The following is a 19,586-nucleotide window of genomic DNA, read 5'->3' as shown; positions in this document are numbered from 1 at the left end:
GAGAGGCGCGAGAGAGAGAGTGCCTGAGAACTCTCAAGATTGCAATTTTCTTCCTGATACTTTACTTATGTTATAATATATTATATTATTTAATTAATAATATTAATTAATTAAAATTTTAATTTTAATTTGAATTTGAATGTATTTTATTTATTTTATTTTATTTTTGGAATCACTGCAGATTATGGATCGACTGGTATTGAGTACAACACAAGGCCAACGAAGGCGATTTGAGTTAGAAGGATGATGAAGTTAGAAAGTTTTAAATGGAAAATATATAAAGAGTTAGATATTGATCCAAATGAGTATAGATGAGCATAATTCAGTTTTAATCAAATTAATCGAACAAGTTTGGTCTATTCGGTTCGGGTATTATAGTTCGGTTCGATTTGATTTTAGAATAGGGTAATTTTAGGTATTCGATTTTTGGTTCGGTTATGGGTAATTTGTATTTCAGTTAACTGAATTACCCAAATTTTTAATTAATTAATAATTAAATATAAATTATTAAATTATATTATTTATGATTTTTATTTTTAGGTTAGGTTCGCTACTAAGGTTCCATTCGGGATTCAGCCATTCCTAAATCCCAATTTCCAATTTCCCTCTTCTAGGCTTCCCTCTTCTCTATCCTCTTCCCTCCTCAGCTCTTCCTTTCCCAAGTTTGCAGTTCGCAAGTCGCAACTTTACCGGCAACCGGCACTCCCTGATTCCCTATCCCAATCCCCTTCAGCTTCACCTTCCCTTCCCAGCTCCCTTCCCACTTCGCAATTTGCACACAGTTGGCAATGACGAGTTTGAACCTCCTGTTCCAGATCAGCAGATCCAGTCTTCCCCTTCTGACTTTGGCTTCCTCCTTCCCAACTTCTCAACTCACAGTACTCCTTTGGGCCTGCCTTCCTTCAGGTTTTTCATTTTCCTGTTGTGTTCAAAACTCAAAAGTCTTTTCAATTTGATGTTTACTAAAATTTTACAATATCCTAAGATGAGCACAATGTGTTTGATTAAATGTATGAAGAATATTTCCTCCAAATTATTTATTCATGTTGATCAGTCTCCCTTTTTAAAATGGGTTTCTTTGTGTTATTTGTTTATATTTGTTTGAATGTTCATTGAATTTGAGTTTCGTTCCTTTTTGATTTTTTTATATTTGGGTTTTCTTACTTTGTTGTACCCAAAGTCCAATGTCATGTTCTCTTCTTCTTCGGTTCTTCCCTGCTCTTACCAATAACCCTTGTTTGCGTATCGTGGAAAAGTATTTTGGTGTTGAGAATTTTTCCGATGAGTTGTCTTCATTAGTGGATGCAAAATTCTATTTGAGTACAAAAGCATAAAATAAAGGACAGAAACAAGATAAAAGGATGGAGGATGAAATTTTTTTGAGAATTACCTAGTTGTTTTAAGGGAAAATTACTCATAATTAATTTTTTTTTTATTTGGTTAAATTTAGTTAACCGAATTACCCAAAAATTCAGTTCGGTTGGGTATGGTTCGGTTAAATAGACAAAATTGATCGGTTCGGTTGTGGGGTGGAGTTAACTGAAATAATCTAGTTTATTGGGTGAATTGGCTAAACCGACCAATTGCACACCCCTACAAATGAGTACATGTTAGAATTGACATCCAGATATCCGCAACGAGGGGGTAGAGGAAATTTTTTGTACATTAACGTCCTAATAAAAGGTGATGCAGATGTCCTAATTGTGTTGGACTCGCATAATTCTTGTCAGGATGTGTATATAGTTCAGATTTTTATTAAATACATTCCTCGAAGCAAGAGTATAGGTGGAGCTCCAACTGTGCATGGGGAAGCATTTCTCCATCCTCAATCATATAATGAATACGAGGCTACTGAGACAAGCAAACTATTTGATCACCTTTCACAGGTGACAACAACTTTAGATTTGAATGACGTCCCCAGTACATCATTTCAATTAGAATTCTTGTCAATAGAGCTTGGATGTGAGGAGGCTAATTGCAAGGATTCAATGTGGGAGCAGTTTTTATCACCAAACACAATCATCAACTTAGTATATTCATGGCCGAATTTTAGCTGGAGTTGTGCCTATACCATACTTCCAAATGGTTGCATCAATTGTCATGAATGAGAGGGGGACATACACGGTCTCCTATGCAAAGCCTGCTCAGCAGCTGTAGTGTCATCATCCGATTTGGTACCCTCCCTGTCAGTATGGGCAAACCTATGAATTGACTGGTGAGTTTTATTAGCCACAAACTGCATACAGGCCTCCGCAATAGGTCTAGCTAGACATATCGTGACACAATCAGATAACTGGATGTTACCCATCATATGCTCCTGCAACAGCATTTTAGAGACCCAAATTTGGGAAATAAATAAAGTAAAAATAATGGAAATTAAAAAGGATAAAGTAACAGTGCTCGTCAACGAGGCTCCATTTCTTGCCAATGAAGTCTCTTCTGAGGCTCGGTGACGAGACGATGGGCTCGTCGATGAGGAGATACCGAGGGATTTTTAGGGATTCTAAAATCTCAAGATCGTCAATGAGATCACCTTCTCAGCCACGAGCAACCTTCTTCGGCTTTTCGACTAGAACTCCGACTCATTGACGAGGTTGGCCATGTCAAACTAGTTATAAATAGAATATCCTTTTTCTCCCTTGCAAAGTTCTCCCATTCTCTATCTCTCTCTCTCTAGGACACGAACTAACCCTTTCTCTCTCTAGAATTTCACTCTGTCTATCGCCAAAATCAACAGTCTGACATCACTACGTGGATTAGGAGGAGAATCTCTACAGTTATAGTGGATCAGATTTTCATTTTGAGGATTTTTGGGTTTTTTCCAAAAATCGAGGTAAGGATCTAATTTCGTTTTTGGTTTGGTATATATGTAGTAGTTGAGATTATAGTGAAGTATTGTTCTTTGGTTTTTAGGTTTCGAGGATCCTGGGTCATTTTTTTTGGATCGATTCGTTTGTATTTCGGTTTTTGCGATTAAGGTAATGAGATTTGTTTACATCCGTATTTTTAGAAAACTAAACCTCTAGAAAGATAGCTTATGTCCTTATGCACATTTTAACTGCTTATGTGCAAAATATTACAAGGTATAAATGTTGTTTCTTACGATTTTATGATTTTTGGAAAATATAGGGGTTTGGGTATATGAACTTTGAACTTTCCAAAACAACTTTGTTTATTTTAAACCTATAGTAGGAGCTGCTTGATACCTATGTTTGCGGTCCAAATGGTATTTTTTGAATTATATAATGTTTATAGCGGATTTCTGATGAAACGAGCGTGACATATGATATGAAATGGAACATACTGAACTGTATACTTGTAAATGAACTGTGAAAACTAAAGTTCGATCTTGTTGTCTAAAAAATGTGGAAAATAGGTGTCAGTTAATCATCAATGTTTATATGTAAAAAGGGTTGAACCAAGTGTGTTTGTGCTGGTTAACACCACTGTTTGACAAAAGGAAAGAATGCATGAAAGATTGCATGACTACAATTGTGAAACTACTAGAATTGCACAGGTTGTTATGTTTTATTGTAAATTATATATATGATTGATTGGGACCACAGCTTGTTACTAAAGGAGTTGAAAGATACTTTAAAGGAGTTGGAAGACACTCCAAGTTATCTGAAGCTTTAAATGGCTTGAGGCGCGGTTCCGTTGTTAACTAAGGTACAATGCAACCACACGTGTGAATCATAGTGGGTATTAAGATAGTCGGCTTGCAAGAGTGTATGCGGCCACTAGTGAAATAATGGACCAAGTGGGGCAGTCAAACTATATCTGTGATGCTTGACAGTGCCTATACGAATAGGGCTCTGTCAGACTTATCAGTGCACAACCCGGCCCACGAGGTAATTAGGCATATTTTTAAAAGTTCCAAAGATGGTCATTGTCCTAAATTTTCATATACATGATTTAAAAAACTGAAATAGGCAAAGTCATAGGGTTGAGTACCATATGAAGGGAATCGTACAGTGCATTAGTCTATACCCTACCCTAACCTCGGGGACTCTCGCTTGTAATGATGTTGTATTATGTTTATATATCTTTTATAGTACTATATTGTGAATGTGATATTGTGCAACTGTTTCTAATTGGAATAAAGTCATGTAATCACGTGCTGATGTAATATCTTCCACCTTATATAGAAGTGTCTCGCCCCAATCTTACAACCTTTGTTTCAGGTCCTACAGAACGTCGATCCTAGTCTTCTAGAGGGACTTTTAGTAGATGTAAGTTTTTGTATCAGTATTGGGTTGTTAGCCTGGTTTAATGTAAGGGGATGTAATACAGTTTATGTTTTAAGCTTGGATATTATGTACTGAAAAATACAGATAGAACTCTGGTATATATCTAATAGAACCCCGAAGAATGTTTATGCTTTCCATTGTGCATGAATACAGATATGTATGAGATGCACCCCTTTGTCCCTATTTAGGGCGGGTTGTTTATGTATGCTTATCAGATATAGGTATAACATATGTGTAGTAGCACTCTGGGTTCTTATAAAGGACCGGGGCGTTACAGCTTGGTATTAGAGCCCATAACCAGTCGGAAGTGTGATGCGATTCATACTGCCTAGTTGGGGCTATAGTCAGAGCTTAGGTTACTAGGTTCTGTAGCTTAGAATATACTAGAGTATAGGAAGAGGATAAGACCCAGAGTTTTTCTTATTATACCTGGAGACATAAATACATTGACAGACTTCTGTGCTTTTTTGGATCATTCAAAAGGTTCAGAAAATTACGGCAATCTATTGGCGGTTTTATTTCTAAGTGGAAGGGCAGAACTTGAGTCAGAATGAGAATGTGAGTCATTAGGGTACATCAGTACTAGGAATGTTATTATAGGAAGTGTGTTTATAGTGTTGCAGTATTAGTTGGTTAAGCTTCTAATTGGTTTCCTCAATTGCTTTTCAGGATAGAATCCAGGGATAATACTGCCAATGTTGGAGGCAGTAGCAGTGAGGGAGTTGGCCCTAAGGTTGGCAATGACTCCACGAATGTTCTGCAAGACTTCAATCAGTAGTTGATGGCTGAGGTGGTTCGTATGAATAGAGGGCAGGATCGTCCTACTGCTGAGTTGGGTTATTCTATTGATCAGTTCACTCGACTGAAGCCTCTTGTTTTCATAGGAAGTGCAAACCCAATTCGAGCTGAGAATTGGATTGGGGATATTGAGAAAATTCTAGACGTCCTGAACTGCACTAAGAAGCAGAAAGTGGCCTTCACAACGTTCAAGTTGTAGGGCGAAGTAGAGGGATGGTGGAAGTCTGTTAAAATGCTTGAGGAGCATCGACCTTTCCCTGTAGTAGTGACGTGGGCCAGGTTCAAGGAGTTATTCTTTAAACTGTATTTTCCAGCTACGGTCAGGAATGCAAACATGGAGGAGTTTATGAGTTTGGAGTAAGGGCAGCTGATAGTTCAACAGTACGCGGCTAGTTTTCAGGAGCTATCCCATTTTGCTCCATTCATGGTTCTAGACGAGGCAATGAAGGCCTGGAAATTTCAGAGGGGCCTGAGGAAGGAGATTCGCAGGCAGACGACTATCTGGCAAATGCAAGACTTTGTTACTCTTGTTGACAAAGCCACCATAGTAGGGGAGAGTCTGCTGGAGGATGTCGAGGTTCAGATCTTGAAGAAGAGACCTGCGCCTTCCAGTTCTTATGGAGGGGCAAAGCAGGGCAACTAGAAGAAGAAGAACCGTAGTCATGCTTCTTAGAGTACCACGTCCACTTATGTTTGTTCTACGTGTGGGAAACCTCACACAGGGCAGTGTTGGAGGGCAATGGGGGCTTGTTTACGATGTGGAAAGATAGGACATCAGGTGAGGGTTGTAATATGCTGAGGTATGGCGGACCTCCATAGCAGCCTTTCAAAGGTGGTGCGCAGGCGCCATGAGATGGATAGCAGGGGGTACTGCCTAGGCTAGGGTGTACTCCTTGACTCCAGGTGATGCAAAAAAATGCTAGAGATGTGGTAACAGCTAATATTTACATGCTTTCCAATAAAGTTGTTATACTATTTGACTCAGGAGCAACATATTCCTTTATCTCTTAGGGATTTGTTAAATTGTGTGGATTAGAGATGCAACAGTTGGGTTATAAACTGGTAGTGGCTACGCCATTTGGGTCGGCAATTGTATACAACAAAGTAGTCCGTGATTTTCTAGTAGTGATCCAGGGAATGGTATTACCAGTTGAAATTATAGTATTTGACATGTATGGCTTCAATATCATCCTAGGGATGCACTGGTTGTCTTCCAGTTATGCTAGTATTGACTCCCACAGGAAAGAAGTGATGTTTAGACCTCTAAAGGAGCAGGAATTCAAGTTTATAGGGTCGTGTGTGCATTCTGCACCACGGATCCTTTTAGCTTTGTAGGCTAGTAGATTACTTCGAGAGGGATGCCAAGGGTATCTAGCATTTGTGAAGGACACGCTAGCAGAAGAACATAAACTAGAGACGATTCTTGTAGTGCGCGAGTTCCCTAATGTGTTTCCAGAAGACTTGCTAGGATTATCTCTGAACCGTGAAGCGAAATTTATTATAGAGTTAGCTCCAGGTACAGCACTGATATCAAAAGCTTTGTATCGTATGGCTCCAGCTAAACTGAGAGAATTGAAAGAACAGCTTCAGGAGCTGCTAGATAAGGGGTACATTCGACCGAGTGTTTCTCTTTGGGGAGCACCTGTGCTATTTGTGAAGAAGAAGAACGGGTCGATAAGGATGTGCATCGACTACAGAGAACTTAACAAGGTAACGATAAAGAAGAAACATCCATTACCTAGGATCGATGATCTATTTGACTAGCTACAAGGAACGCAGATTTTCTCTAAGATTGATCTATGATTTGGGTATCACCAGCTAAAGGTGAAAACAGAGGATGTTCCGAAAATAGATTTCCGAACTCGGTATGGCCATTACGAATTTATGGTTATGCCATTCGGCTTGACTAATGCACTGGCAGCATTTATGGATTTGATGAACCAAGTCTTTCACGAATACTTAGACCAGTTCATCGTGGTATTTATTGATGACATCCTAGTATATTATAGGAGTGTTGCAGAGCATGAAGTTCATCTGAGACTTGTATTGCAAGTGCTCAGGGATAAGAGGTTATACACTAAACTGAAGAAGTGCAAGTTTTGACTAGAACAGATTTCGTTTCTAGGGCATGTAGTGTTCAAAGAAGGAGTATTAGTGGATCTGAGTAAGATAGAGGTAGTAGTGGACTGGGCGAGACCAAAGAATGTTCAGGAGGTCAAAAGTTTTCTAGGCCTTGTAGGTTACTACCATCGGTTCGTAGAATGGTTCTCCAGTTTAGCAAGTCCTTTGATGCGACTCACGAGGAAGAACGTGAGGTATGATTGGACTGACGAGTGAGAGCTGAGTTTTCAAGAGCTGAAATGGTGACTGGTTACTACTCCAGTTCTGACCTTTCTATATGGGGATGGTGGATTTGTTATCTACAGTGACGCCTCTAAGAAGGGTCTTGGCTGTATTCTAATACAGCAGGGTAGGATGGTTTCTTACGCTTCTCGTCAACTTAAAATGTACGAGAAGAACTATCCAACACATGATATAGAATTGACAGCTATAGTGTTTGCATTGAAAATCTAGAGGCACTACCTGTATGGTGAAAGGTGCGAGATTTTTACTAATCAAAAAAGTTTTAAGTACATTTTCACCCAGAAAGAGCTGAACATGAGACAACGTAGGTGGCTTGAGTTGATAAAATACTACGACTGTACTATTAACTATCACCTAGGAAAAGCAAATGTGGTAGCTGATGCTCTGAGTCGGAAGTCAGTTGATGCGTTGGTCTCAACAATGGGAGTACAACATCATATCTGTATTTACTTGGAAAGGTTGGGCTTAGAAGTAGTGGAAGGAAATCATCAGGCTGTTCTTGCTAGCTTAGTGGTACAGCCGACCTTACAGGAGAGGATCCGAGTAGTGCAGAAGGAGGATCCAAAGCTTGTCGAGGTTATGGAAGGAGTCCAAATAGGGTTAAAGTCGAATTTCAGTATCTCTGGTGATGGGATTTTGAGATTCCATAATAGGGTATGTATACTAGATGATGCTGAAATTAAACGGGTCATTTTAGAGGAGGCACACCGTTCGCTCTACACCATACATCCTAGCAATATGAAGACGTATCGAAACCTGAGAGAATCTTTCTGGTGGTCGAACATGAAAAAAGAGATTGCCCGTTTCGTAGAGCAGTGCCTAACATGTTAGCAGGTCAAGGTAGAGCACCAGAGGCCAGCAGGACCCCTTCAGCCACTTGACATTCCCAAGTGGAAATGGGAACATGTCTCGATGGATTTCGTATCGGGGTTACCTACGGTGGTGCATGGGTAGAATGCTATATGGGTTGTATTTGATTAGTTGACAAAGATTGCACATTTCATTCCTATCATAGTCAGCTACTCCTTGAATAGGCTGACAGAGTTGTATGTGCAGGAGATAGTACGACTCCATGGTATCCCTATTTCTGTTGTTTTGAATCGAGATCCATGTTTTACGTCTCGTTTCTGGAAGAGTCTACAGGATGCCTTGGGATCGTAGCTTACATTTAGTACGTCTTTCCACCCGCAGACGGATGGGCAGTCTGAGAGGACAATTCATACGTTAGAGGATATGTCATGAGCTTGTGTTCTAGACTTTGGGGATAGTTGGATACGGTATCTACCGCTGGTTGAGTTCATGTATAACAATAGTTACCAGACCAGCATAGAGATGGCATCTTACGAGGCTTTGTATGGTCATCGGTGTCGATCTCCATTGTACTAGGATCAGGTAGGCGAATGGCAGATTCTGGGTCTAGAACTGATTCAGCAAGCCTCTACAAAGGTCGAGTTGATTAAGGAGAAAATCAAGGCAGCTCAGAGTCAACAGAAGAGTTATGCTGATACTCATCGACGAGAGCTGGAATTTGAGGTTGGAGATATGATGTTTCTGAAGATCGCTTCGATGAAAGGGGTGATGAGGTTCGGAAAGAAGGGGAAGCTAACTCCTCAGTATATTGGGCCTTTCGAGATCCTAGAAAGGATAGGTTTGGTAGCTTATCAGGTTGCTTTACCCCCAGCACTATCTAGAGTTCATGACATGTTTCACGTGTCAATTTTGATGAAGTATGTATCAGATCCATCACACATGCTGAGTTACGAACCTCTAGAGACTAGTGATGTTTTATCGTATGAGGAGGTACCAATAGAGATATTAGATCGGAAAGTTCAGTAGCTACGGACTCAAGAAATACCACTAGTGAAGGTATTGTCACGGAACCATGCAATGGAAGAAGCTTCATGGGAGTTAGAAACTAAGATACGTCAGAAATATCCTCAATTGTTCAGAGACGGTTAAGTTAGTCAGGTAAATGAATGTGTATATGTTAGTGTGTTTAGTAAGTAGATATGGTCTTTGGGAGAGTTTTGTATGTATATTGTAAGCTCCCGAAGCTTTACGTTGTAACCACGGTATGCCTTTGCCATAAGTGAGGGTAGGTAATAAATTCGGGCCAAAGCTACGTTGTGGGTAGTTGCCAACTCTTCTGTAGGCCTCTAACGTAAGGTAGAGTGAGTTTAGTATCAGTTGGTGAATTTCAAGGATGAAATTCTTACAAGGAGGGGAGATTGTAGGGACCTGAATTCGAAAAATAAATAAAGAACAGAGAATGGAAATTAAAAAGGATAAAACAACAGAACTCATCAACGAGGCTCCATTTCTCATCGACGAAGTCTCTTCTAAGGCTCGGCGATGAGACGTCGAGGCTCATCGATCAGCGTCTCGTCGCTGAGGAGATACCGAGGGATTTTTAGGGATTCTAAAATATTAGGCTCATCGACGAGGTCACCTTCTCGGCCACGAGCGACCTTCTTCGGCTCGTCAATGAGAACTCTGACTCGTCGACGAGGCTAGCCGGGTCAAACTAGTTATAAATAGAATATCTTTTTCTTCCTTGCTAAGTTATCCCATTTTCTCTCTCTCTCTCTCTCTCTCTCTCTCTCTCTCTCTCTCTCTCTCTCTCTCTCCAGGACATGAACCAACCCTCTCTCCCTCTCTAGGATTTCATGTCATCTGTTACCGGAATCAACATTCCGACATCACTACGTGGATTAGGAGGAGAATCTCTATAGTTATAGCGGATCAGATTTTCATTCTGAGGATTTTTGGGTTTTTCACAAAAAAACGAGGTAAGGATTTGATTTTGTTTTTGGTTCGGTATATATGTAGTAGTTGAGATTATAGTGAAGTATTGTTCTTCAATTTTTAGGTTTTGGGGATCCCGAGTTGTTGTTTTTGGATCGATTCGTTCGTGTTTCGATTTCCGAGATTAAGATAATGGGATTTGTTTACATCAGTATTTTTAGAAAACTAAACCACTAGAAAGATAGCTTATGTCCTTATGCACATTTTGACTACTTATTTGCAAAATATTACTAGGTATAAATGAAGTTTCTTACAATTTTACAGTTTTTGGCAAAAATAGGGGATTTGGTATATGAACTTCGAACTTTACAAAACTACTTAGTTTATTTTAAACCTCTAGTAGGAGCTGTTTGATACCCATGTTTGCGGTCCAAATGGTATTTTTCGAATTATATACTGTTTATAGCGGATTTTTGATGAAACGAGTGTGACATATGATATGAAATGGAACATACTGAACTGTATACTTGTAAATGAACTGTGAAAACTGAAGTTTGATCTTGTTTATCTGAAAATGTGGAAAACAGGTGTCAGATAATCACCAAGCTTTATATATGAAAAGGGTTTAACCGAGAGCATTTGTGCCGGTTAACACCATTGTCTGACAAAAAGAAAGAATGTATGAAAGATTGCATGACTGCGATTGTGAAACTACTGGAATTGCACAGGTTGTTATGTTTTATTGTAAATTATATATATGATTGGGACCACAGCTTGTTACTAAAGGAGTTGAAAGACACTCTAAAGGAGTTGAAAGGCACTCCAAGTTATCTAAAGCTTTAAATGGATTGAGGTGCAGTTCCATTGTTAACTGAGGTACAATGCAACCACATATGTGAATCAGTGTGGCTATCGAGATAGTCGGCTTGCAAGAGTGTATGGGGCCACTGGTGAAATAATAGACCGAGTGGGGCAGCCAGACTATATCTGTGATGCTTGACAGTGCCTGCATGGATAGGGCTCTGTCAGAGTTATCAATGCACAACCCGTGCCATGAGGTAATTAGGCATATTTCTAAAAGTTTCAAAGCTGGTCATTGTCCTAAATTTTCTATACATGATTTAAAAACTGAAATGGGCAAAGTCACAGGGGCGAGTATTGTGTGGAGGGAATCGTAAAGTGTATGGGCATGTACCCTACCCTAACCTCGAGGACTCTCACTTGTAATGATGTAGTACTATGTTTATATATCTTTTATAGTACTGTACTGTGAATGTGATATTGTGCAACTGTTTCTAATTGGAATAAACTAATGTAGTCACATGTTGATGTAATATCTTCCACCTTACTAAAAAGTATCTCACCCCAATCTTACAACCTTTATTTCTGGTCTTACAGGACATCGGTCCTAGTCTTCTAGAGGGACTTTGGTGCGAAGGGTCTTGTTAGTAGACATAAGTTTTTGTATCAGTACTGGATTGTTAGCCTGGTTTAATGTAAGGGGATGTAATATAGTTTATGTTTTAAGCTTGGATATTATGTACTGAAAAATACAGATAGAACTCTGATATATATTTAATAGAACCCTATAAGAATGTTTATGTTTTCCACTGTGCATGAATACAGATATGTATGAGATGCACATGTTTGTCCCTGTTTAGGGCGGGTTGTTTTTGTATGCTTATCAAATATAGGTATAACGTATGTGTAGTAGCACTCTGGGTTCTTATAAAGGACCGATGCATTACAATCATGTTATGAAACTATTAATAAGTTATTTAAAATAGTTATATGTTCACTACATGTATTTAATAATTTATTCACTCACCACTGTCATATGCAGATTAACAGTCTTGCTTATGCTGCAAATACTGATGGACTGGTACCACTCATTATATTCATCCTCCACCCATAGAGGTGTAGGCCAAGGGAGTGGAAGCTCTCTCAATATGTGGACGACATGCAAACTGGCAGTCCTACTTATGCTACGAATACTGATGGACTGGTACCACTCATTATATCCATCCTCCACCCATAGAGGTGTAGGCCTAAGGAGTGAAAGCTCCCTCAGTATGTTGGTGGCATGGTCCAGTCGCCATTGCCACCTCTGTAGGGTACGTTTGTACATAGTGTGCTAATCAATTTGATGATTCCTGTGCTGGTCATATTCATGCAGATCCTGATAATTGTTGTCAGGGTCGTACCCTGTCTAAGCTAGACATGGGAATTGCTACCTCAACCCAAATTTCCGCATTACTTGGTCCGGCAAGTGTCGCTCCATGACTTGAAAGTAGATTAGGGGAATGCGAACAAGACAAACTTGTACTCCACTTGACCTGAAAGTAAGTGGGAACGGGCCATCACTGACATTAGCAAAAAGATGTGGCAAGCCAAGTCTAATTGGAGCAAGAAAGGGCATGCGCTCCCATGCCCAGACCTACAGGAGGAACAACGAAGCTACAACTAATTGTGTTCCCACCCGATCAACTTGACACATCTCTCTATACGGCAATGCAAATGCAGCGCTACCCCTGCTATACGTGGACACCCTCTCCAAGTAGCTGAGCAGAGGTAGGAACATCAACGATGCATAATATTGCAACTTGTTCATGAACAACAAACCGCACATCATTCATAGTATGTATGCTCAAGCGTATTGCAGTACTTGCTCATCCGATGCATTATCGAGAAGATTGGGTATGGAGATGTCCATCCATGATAGTTCGTCTACTCTAACCAGTGGGGGGTCACATCCAAGTAGTCTAACACATTGTATGGCCTAGTCCTGCTATGCCATCCCCGTAACAAAGTCGCCATCTACAAGTAATCTTGTAATGATGGTGATATCTTGCAGCGTTATTGTTGCCTCACCGCGGGGAAAATGAAATGTGCTCATCTCAGGCCTCCAACACTCCAATAATGTGCTAATTAAGTGGCGGTTGATCTGTATGTACCAAATCTAGTAGAGTGGATAGAACCCCCCCCCCCCTCGTTCAGTCCACGAAATGCTTCGAGGATCAGCATGCCACTATGTTTCTAATGTGCGCACACACTGGCGCCCTTTAAAGCGTCATAATGATCCTCCTCCTATGTGTAGGAAGGATGCAGGGTCCCCAATGTCAAAACGAAAGAATCAATTGGACCAAACTTCATGCCTCAATATTAAATATAATAGATATCTAAAATGAAAGTCAAAACTAAAATTTATGAAGGTGGTGGGGAGCATACGGGAGAAAGGTCTTAGATGAGTAGATAAAGTAAACGGGGAAGCCTATGGAAACTAATGCAGTTATAAATAGGGGTTGGGGGAGGGAAGCATGCTAGGTGTCGGGGGGGCATGCGTGTGACAGCTTGTCACCGGCTGTTAGGGGAGCACAAGTGAAGGAAGGAATGGTTGGGGTTTGGCCATGTCAGGGGCAAACCGATTTTCCAAATGTCAGTTTGTCGCTTTCATTTTTTTTTTGGCTTCCCATGACTTGCTTTTCATGCTTTTCCAGCAATGCATTAGTCTGCTATCACGTCGGCCGATACCTGCAGTCTCGTCGGACTAACTGTAGGTTTTTAAATTTCCTTTTTAAATACCAAATCGATTTTTCAAAAGTCGATTGAGTATATTTATATAATATTTTCTCCCATTGTACATATTTATATTTTTCGCCTTTTTTTTCTTAATAATTCTGTAAAAAACTTGAACATGGAATGAGTGAAATTTGAGGATGTACCTAAAAATTTAAAATTGAGATAGGATGGATGAAAGTGTTCAAAAAACAAATGGGAAAAGTTTTTTCTGCTGAGCCAAACAAAACCGAATAAGCAAGAGTTTTTTACCTAAATATTAACAAAAATAAAAATAAAAAACACAAAAGTAGATAAAATGTATAATATTTACGAAAATATACCCAATCGACTTTCCAAAAGTCGGTTTGGGTTTTAACACACACAATAGCCGCAACTTTTGAATTGAGGTGGCTGGGTTTTTCAATTGAGGGGGCTGGGAAAGGCGTCAAGAGAGATGAAAAAAATAAAATAAAGGGGCTGGGGAAAGGCGTCAGGGAGAGACGGAGGGGGGGGACCTGGGGGGGGGGGGAGAAGGGAGATTGAGGGGAGAGGAAATTTAATTAGATTGTCAGATTAAAAAAAAAAAAGGTGAGGGGACTTACATGCATACGTGGAGGGGCAGGGAGAGAAGGATGGGGGGCGAATTTTTTTTTTTAAAGAAAAGGAACCAAATCAACTTTTGAAAAGTCAGTTTGGTGTTAAAATTCTGCATGCATGCACAGCAGCGGCCATGGCAGGGGCAGGGAAAGAGGGGGGCCAGGCTGAAATTTTTTTTTTTTTAAAAAAGGACCAAATCGACTTTCCAAAAGTCAGTTTGGCGTTCAAATTTTTTAATTTCAATTTTTTTTAAAGTAACCAAACCGACTTTTGAAAAGTCGGTTTGGTGAATTTTTTCTCTATATATATATTCATATCATCTTCCAACTGCTCTCATCTACTATCACTTCTACAGTTGCATTATTTGCATTAGTTTTTTTGTAAAAAATATTTATTTTGTTTGCACACTTCCACTATATTTAACACTTAGAGATGGAGTTTGGTCCACTTGATTCATCTATATTGACATTGGGGATTGTACATCCTTCCTATAGGGCATGGGAGGAGGATCATTCTGACGTTTTTAAAGGGCGTCAGTGTGTGCGCACATTAGAAACCATGTGGTATGCCCATCCTAGAAGCATTCTGTGGATTCAACGAGCAAGGTTCCATCCACTGTACCAGATTCGGTATATTCACTTAGACCATCATTTAATTAGTGCATTGTTGGAGCGTTGGAAGCTTAAGACACACACATTTCATTTTCCTTGCGGCGAGGCGACGATAACGTTGCAAGATGTCGCAATCATCACAGGATTACCTATTGATGGCGACATTGTTACGGGCACGATGCAGCAAGACTGGGAGATGTTGTGTCAAAGCCTACTCGGACGCAACCCCCCCACTGGCCGAAGCGGACGAAACGGCACGTCCTTGTCTATGACATGGATGGACGAGAACTGACCTGATCTTCCTGATGAAACATCTGAGGAGGTCGTATTGCAGTATGCTCGAGGGTACATACTACGTCTAATGTGCGGCTTGTTATTCGTGAACAAGTCGCAATACTATGCATCGCTAATGTTCCTCCCTCTGTTGAGTGACTTGGAGAGGGCGTCGATGTATAGCTGGGGTAGCGCTGCACTTGCATGGTTGTACAGAGATATGTGCCAAGTTGGTCGTGTGTAGACACAATCAATTGGAGGTGCGCTATTCCTCCTGCAGGTTTGGGCATGGGAGCACATGCCCTTTCTTACTCAAATTAGAGTTGGCATGCCACATTTTCCTACTGATGTCGACGATGGCCCGTTCCCACTTGCGGTCAGATGGCGAGCTTCATTTCATGCCGCACACATCCCTCAACATACTCTACGGTCCTATCAATATGACATTGATATGATGCGTGAGGATCAGGTAATATCATATTTATTTCATTTGAATCGTTCAATATGGATTCGGAACATTTACTATTCGTGGTAATTTTCTGACATAAATTCATTGTTAGCAATTTATATGGATGTCGTACACTGCGGATGTCTGCGCAAATCTACCCCCTATATGTCTTATAGGTGTACAAGTTTGGTTTGTTCGCACTCTTATGATTTGCTTTTAGATAATGGAGTGGCACTTGCCGGATCGTGTAATGCGGCAGTTCGGGTTGAGGCAGCAGATCCCTCGTCCAACTCAGACAGGTTACGACCTCGACAACCATCATTCAGATCTACACGACTGTGACCAACGCGGTAGTCATCAATCAACTTTCGCACTAAGTACGAGCGTACCCTCCATATGTGGCAACACAGACTGGACAATGCCATCTACATACTTAGGGAGCTTCCACTCCCTAGGCATACACCTCCATTGGTGGAAGATGGATATAATGACTGGTACCGATCCATCACGATTCACTGCGTGAGTAGAACCGCCAATTTAAACATAACAGTGGTGAGTGAAAAAATAACTAAATGCATGTAAAAAACAGACTCGTTTTATATCATTAACTTATTCGTACTGTGTCCAACATATTTTGTTGTAGGAGCATATGATGGGGACCATCCACTTATCAGACTGTGTCCCGACATGTCCCGCTAGACCAATTGCAGAGGCATGTATGCAGTTTGTGGCTAAGGAAGTTCACCAATCAATTCGTAGGTCTCGCCGCGCCAACGCGGAGGGTCCCGAATCAAATGATGATGTCACAACTACTGAGCAAGCGTCGCATAGAAGAGGTCGTGGTGGACCTCGTTGGAGCCATGGAGGGGGCCGTGTTAGAGTTGAGGGGGGGCCTCCCACCCAACCATCCTAGTGGACAGAAGGTGATTAGGGAGCATCAACAACGCAGTTCACACCCGCACAGACCTCCATCTGCCATGCAGAGGCTTCTTCTTCCCATATGCCATATAGGGGCTATCAGCATCAGTATGAGGCATCCACCAGTACACCATACCATCTAGAGGCTCTGTAGCCCACACAAAGCGACCCACCTCCAATGTATCAGGAAGAACAGCAATAACACCAATTTTCGAGCTCATCGCCGATCCCATTCGATCTTTTCGTTGATGGGGGGTTGGTTGATGCTGGACTGGAGGAACATATCCCTCCAACAACAAAAGGTAATGATGGTGTGGAAGGGGCAGCTAGACATCGCAAAAGGCAACGTCAAGCTCCTCAAGAACGGCACCAACAACCGCCAAGACAAAGGAGATCGCGACCATGTGGGACTTAGTGATGCAAGAGTAGATTATTATGCATGTATACTTTAGTATTTTTTTTTTCAAGCAATGAATAATAATAATCATATTTAATAAAAAAAAATTGTATATAAATTTTTTGTACGAAATTTTTTGAAATTTATAATTATAAATTGACCATGAAATAAATTAATAACTAAATAGAACAACGAAATAGAACTCTAGTACAACTCACTAATTTCAAAAGCTAAAAAGCTTAATGGCAACTCACAAATTTCAAGTACAATACACATTAAGTACATATTTTGAATGTATTATGATGGTTTAGCATTGTCATGACCTCCAGTCCTCCTTGGACATCAATTGCGGCTGTGACCCTCTTCGTGGAAAAACCCGCACCGCATCCTCTGACTGCCCTCTCATACATCCATTTCATTTCATAGTCTCGAACTTTTAGGGCGTCCTTTCTGCCTAAGCAAATGTCGATTATCGTATAATATTGGCGCTACTGGATCTGTCCAATATTGTTCATGGAGGACAGGAATGAAGTCCATCGCATATGTCGCATAATACTCCTGAACTGTGAAACAAGGGTCAATATAGCTTTTGTACCCCAATCTCCTTGCACCACAGACAGCTAACAAGTGAGAACAAGGGTAGTATAGATTCTGCCACTTCCCACATGTACACTGACGTCCCTTTATGTCAACTGTTTGAATATTTCAACCCTTATTTGGTGGCCGCGGTGCAGTTTGAATGCTCAACAACCCTCTTTCAATGTTGAAGTTGATAACCTCATGTCCATCATATGCCATCTCCCTCCTCTGCATTTGCAACAGCATATGTGGCGTGTAACCATTCCCCGACTCCATTGCTTAGCAAGATGCCTCTCGCTGGGCACTAAAGTACTGCGCAATGCGATAAAATGTCATTTGGACAATGGCTATTATTGGTAGGCTACGAGTTCCTTTCAAGACAGCATTAAAACATTCAACAAGATTTGTGGTCATGTTTCCATACCTTTGACCACCATCGTGACATTGCGTCCACATGTGAGGAGGTATCTCTTCAAAAAAGGACTTTGCAATTGGCCCACCCTCTGTTAGGATTCTTTCCATCATACTATTGAATTTCCTAACTTGGTGCTCCCTACCAGCTATTTCAACCATCCTCTTGAGCATCGTATTGTGCATCCTCTGGTTGAAGTTGCTAACAATGTGACGCAAGCAAAATCGATGGTGCGCACGCGGCAGTTGCCAGTCATCGTTCTAACTAATGGCAGCAAGAATATCGGCATGTCTATATGATATAAGACACAAGTTATCGCGATTAGTCACTTCATCCCGAATGCACTTAAGGAACCAGGACCATGTGCGCAGACTCTCCTCCTCAACGATGGCAAACGCTACTGGAAATATTTGTTGATTTGCATCAGGGGCCGTTGCAATTAATAATTTACCTTTATATTTACCGTACAAGTGCGTTCCGTCCACACAGAGAACTGGAGGACAAGGACGAAATCCCTCTATTGATGCTGCAAATAACTAGAACACACATGTCAAAATAGCAGCATTGTTAGCATCAGGGATTTCTGTCCACGCCCACTTCACCTTTGTACCAGGATTTATTTCACACATAGCATGCATCCACTTTGGAAGCAGTTGATATGAAATATCCCAATCTCCAAACACCCTTGCAACTACCATTTGCTTCCCAAGCCATACCTTTCTGTACGATACATGGTACTGGTACTTTGACCTCAAGTGTGCTTACAAAACTGCAATAGAAGCACCGGTGTCACTTTTGATAATTTCTACGATTTCATTTGCAACTAAGCCAGACTTTAGTTGTGGGTGGTCCTGCGAGAGAATCTCATTTATGCATGTATGTGGCCCTCTGTATTGTGTAATTCAAACAGCCCATGATTTTTACGTTGAGTTGCACGCAACCGCCAAACACAGCTCTCGTCTGCATTGCACCTAACCATCCATGTTGTTGGGGTGGATTGCACCACCTTAAAGTTGTGGTGTGTTTGCGCATGGTGGATGCGCACAGAGTGAATGAGGTCATCCTTTGAGTTGAAAATCATACCTTTCCCAAATTTCGAGACACCATCCCATCGGGTGCCCTCGAGTGAACTTTCAACTTCAGTTCTGATATAACCGGATTCAACATCAACCATGTACGCTAACGGCTGCACGTCGCGTACCCTCTTGTGACCGACATGTGTGTTATGAGGAGGCATCACAAATTCTTCATGGTGAACCCCATAATCATTTTGTCCACTAGGTTCATCTACCCCTGCATCTGCCTGTTCAAAATCCTCTTCTATATCCTCTTCTTCCTCAAATTCATGGTTGTAGTCCATATCAGGTTGCATTGGTCGGACCGTGTATGCCCCCCTCTCATTCGTAACAATAGATGGAACTGTTTGAAAGTCTGGTCTAGGCACAACTCCAGTTGAACTTCGGTCATGCCTATACTTTGTTGATTGTTCTTCTTCGTGATAATAATTGCTTCCCACATTGAATCCCTGCAAGGTAGAATTCTCACGTCGAAGCTCTATTGTCAAGAATTCTGGCTGAAATGATGTACCGGGAACGTCATTCAAATCTAACGCCACAGTCACTTGTGAGAGGTGATC

The 19,586-nt window shown here is 40.9% G+C and overlaps 1 protein-coding gene and 1 long non-coding RNA gene across 2 annotated transcripts; both read left to right on the top strand.

Moving 5' to 3' along the window:
• Window positions 1-563: 563 nt before the first annotated feature.
• On the top strand, window positions 564-11,512 carry LOC131157126 (uncharacterized). Its single transcript, XR_009137230.1, has 2 exons — window positions 564-906; window positions 10,745-11,512. It is a non-coding gene; the product is annotated as an uncharacterized LOC131157126 (long non-coding RNA).
• Window positions 11,513-14,744: 3,232 nt separating this feature from the next.
• Window positions 14,745-16,167, top strand: LOC131158603 (serine/threonine-protein phosphatase 7 long form homolog). Its single transcript, XM_058113468.1, has 2 exons — window positions 14,745-15,212; window positions 15,865-16,167. The coding sequence occupies exons 1-2, from the start codon at window positions 14,745-14,747 to the stop codon at window positions 16,165-16,167; spliced, it is 771 nt and encodes a 256-aa protein (XP_057969451.1).
• Window positions 16,168-19,586: the final 3,419 nt, after the last annotated feature.

The sequence above is a fragment of the Malania oleifera genome, chromosome 6, assembly GCF_029873635.1.
Source record: "Malania oleifera isolate guangnan ecotype guangnan chromosome 6, ASM2987363v1, whole genome shotgun sequence".
NCBI lineage: Eukaryota > Viridiplantae > Streptophyta > Magnoliopsida > Santalales > Ximeniaceae > Malania > Malania oleifera.
The sequence above is the reverse complement of the archived record's forward strand: the minus strand, read 5'-3'. Positions and strand labels throughout refer to the sequence as shown.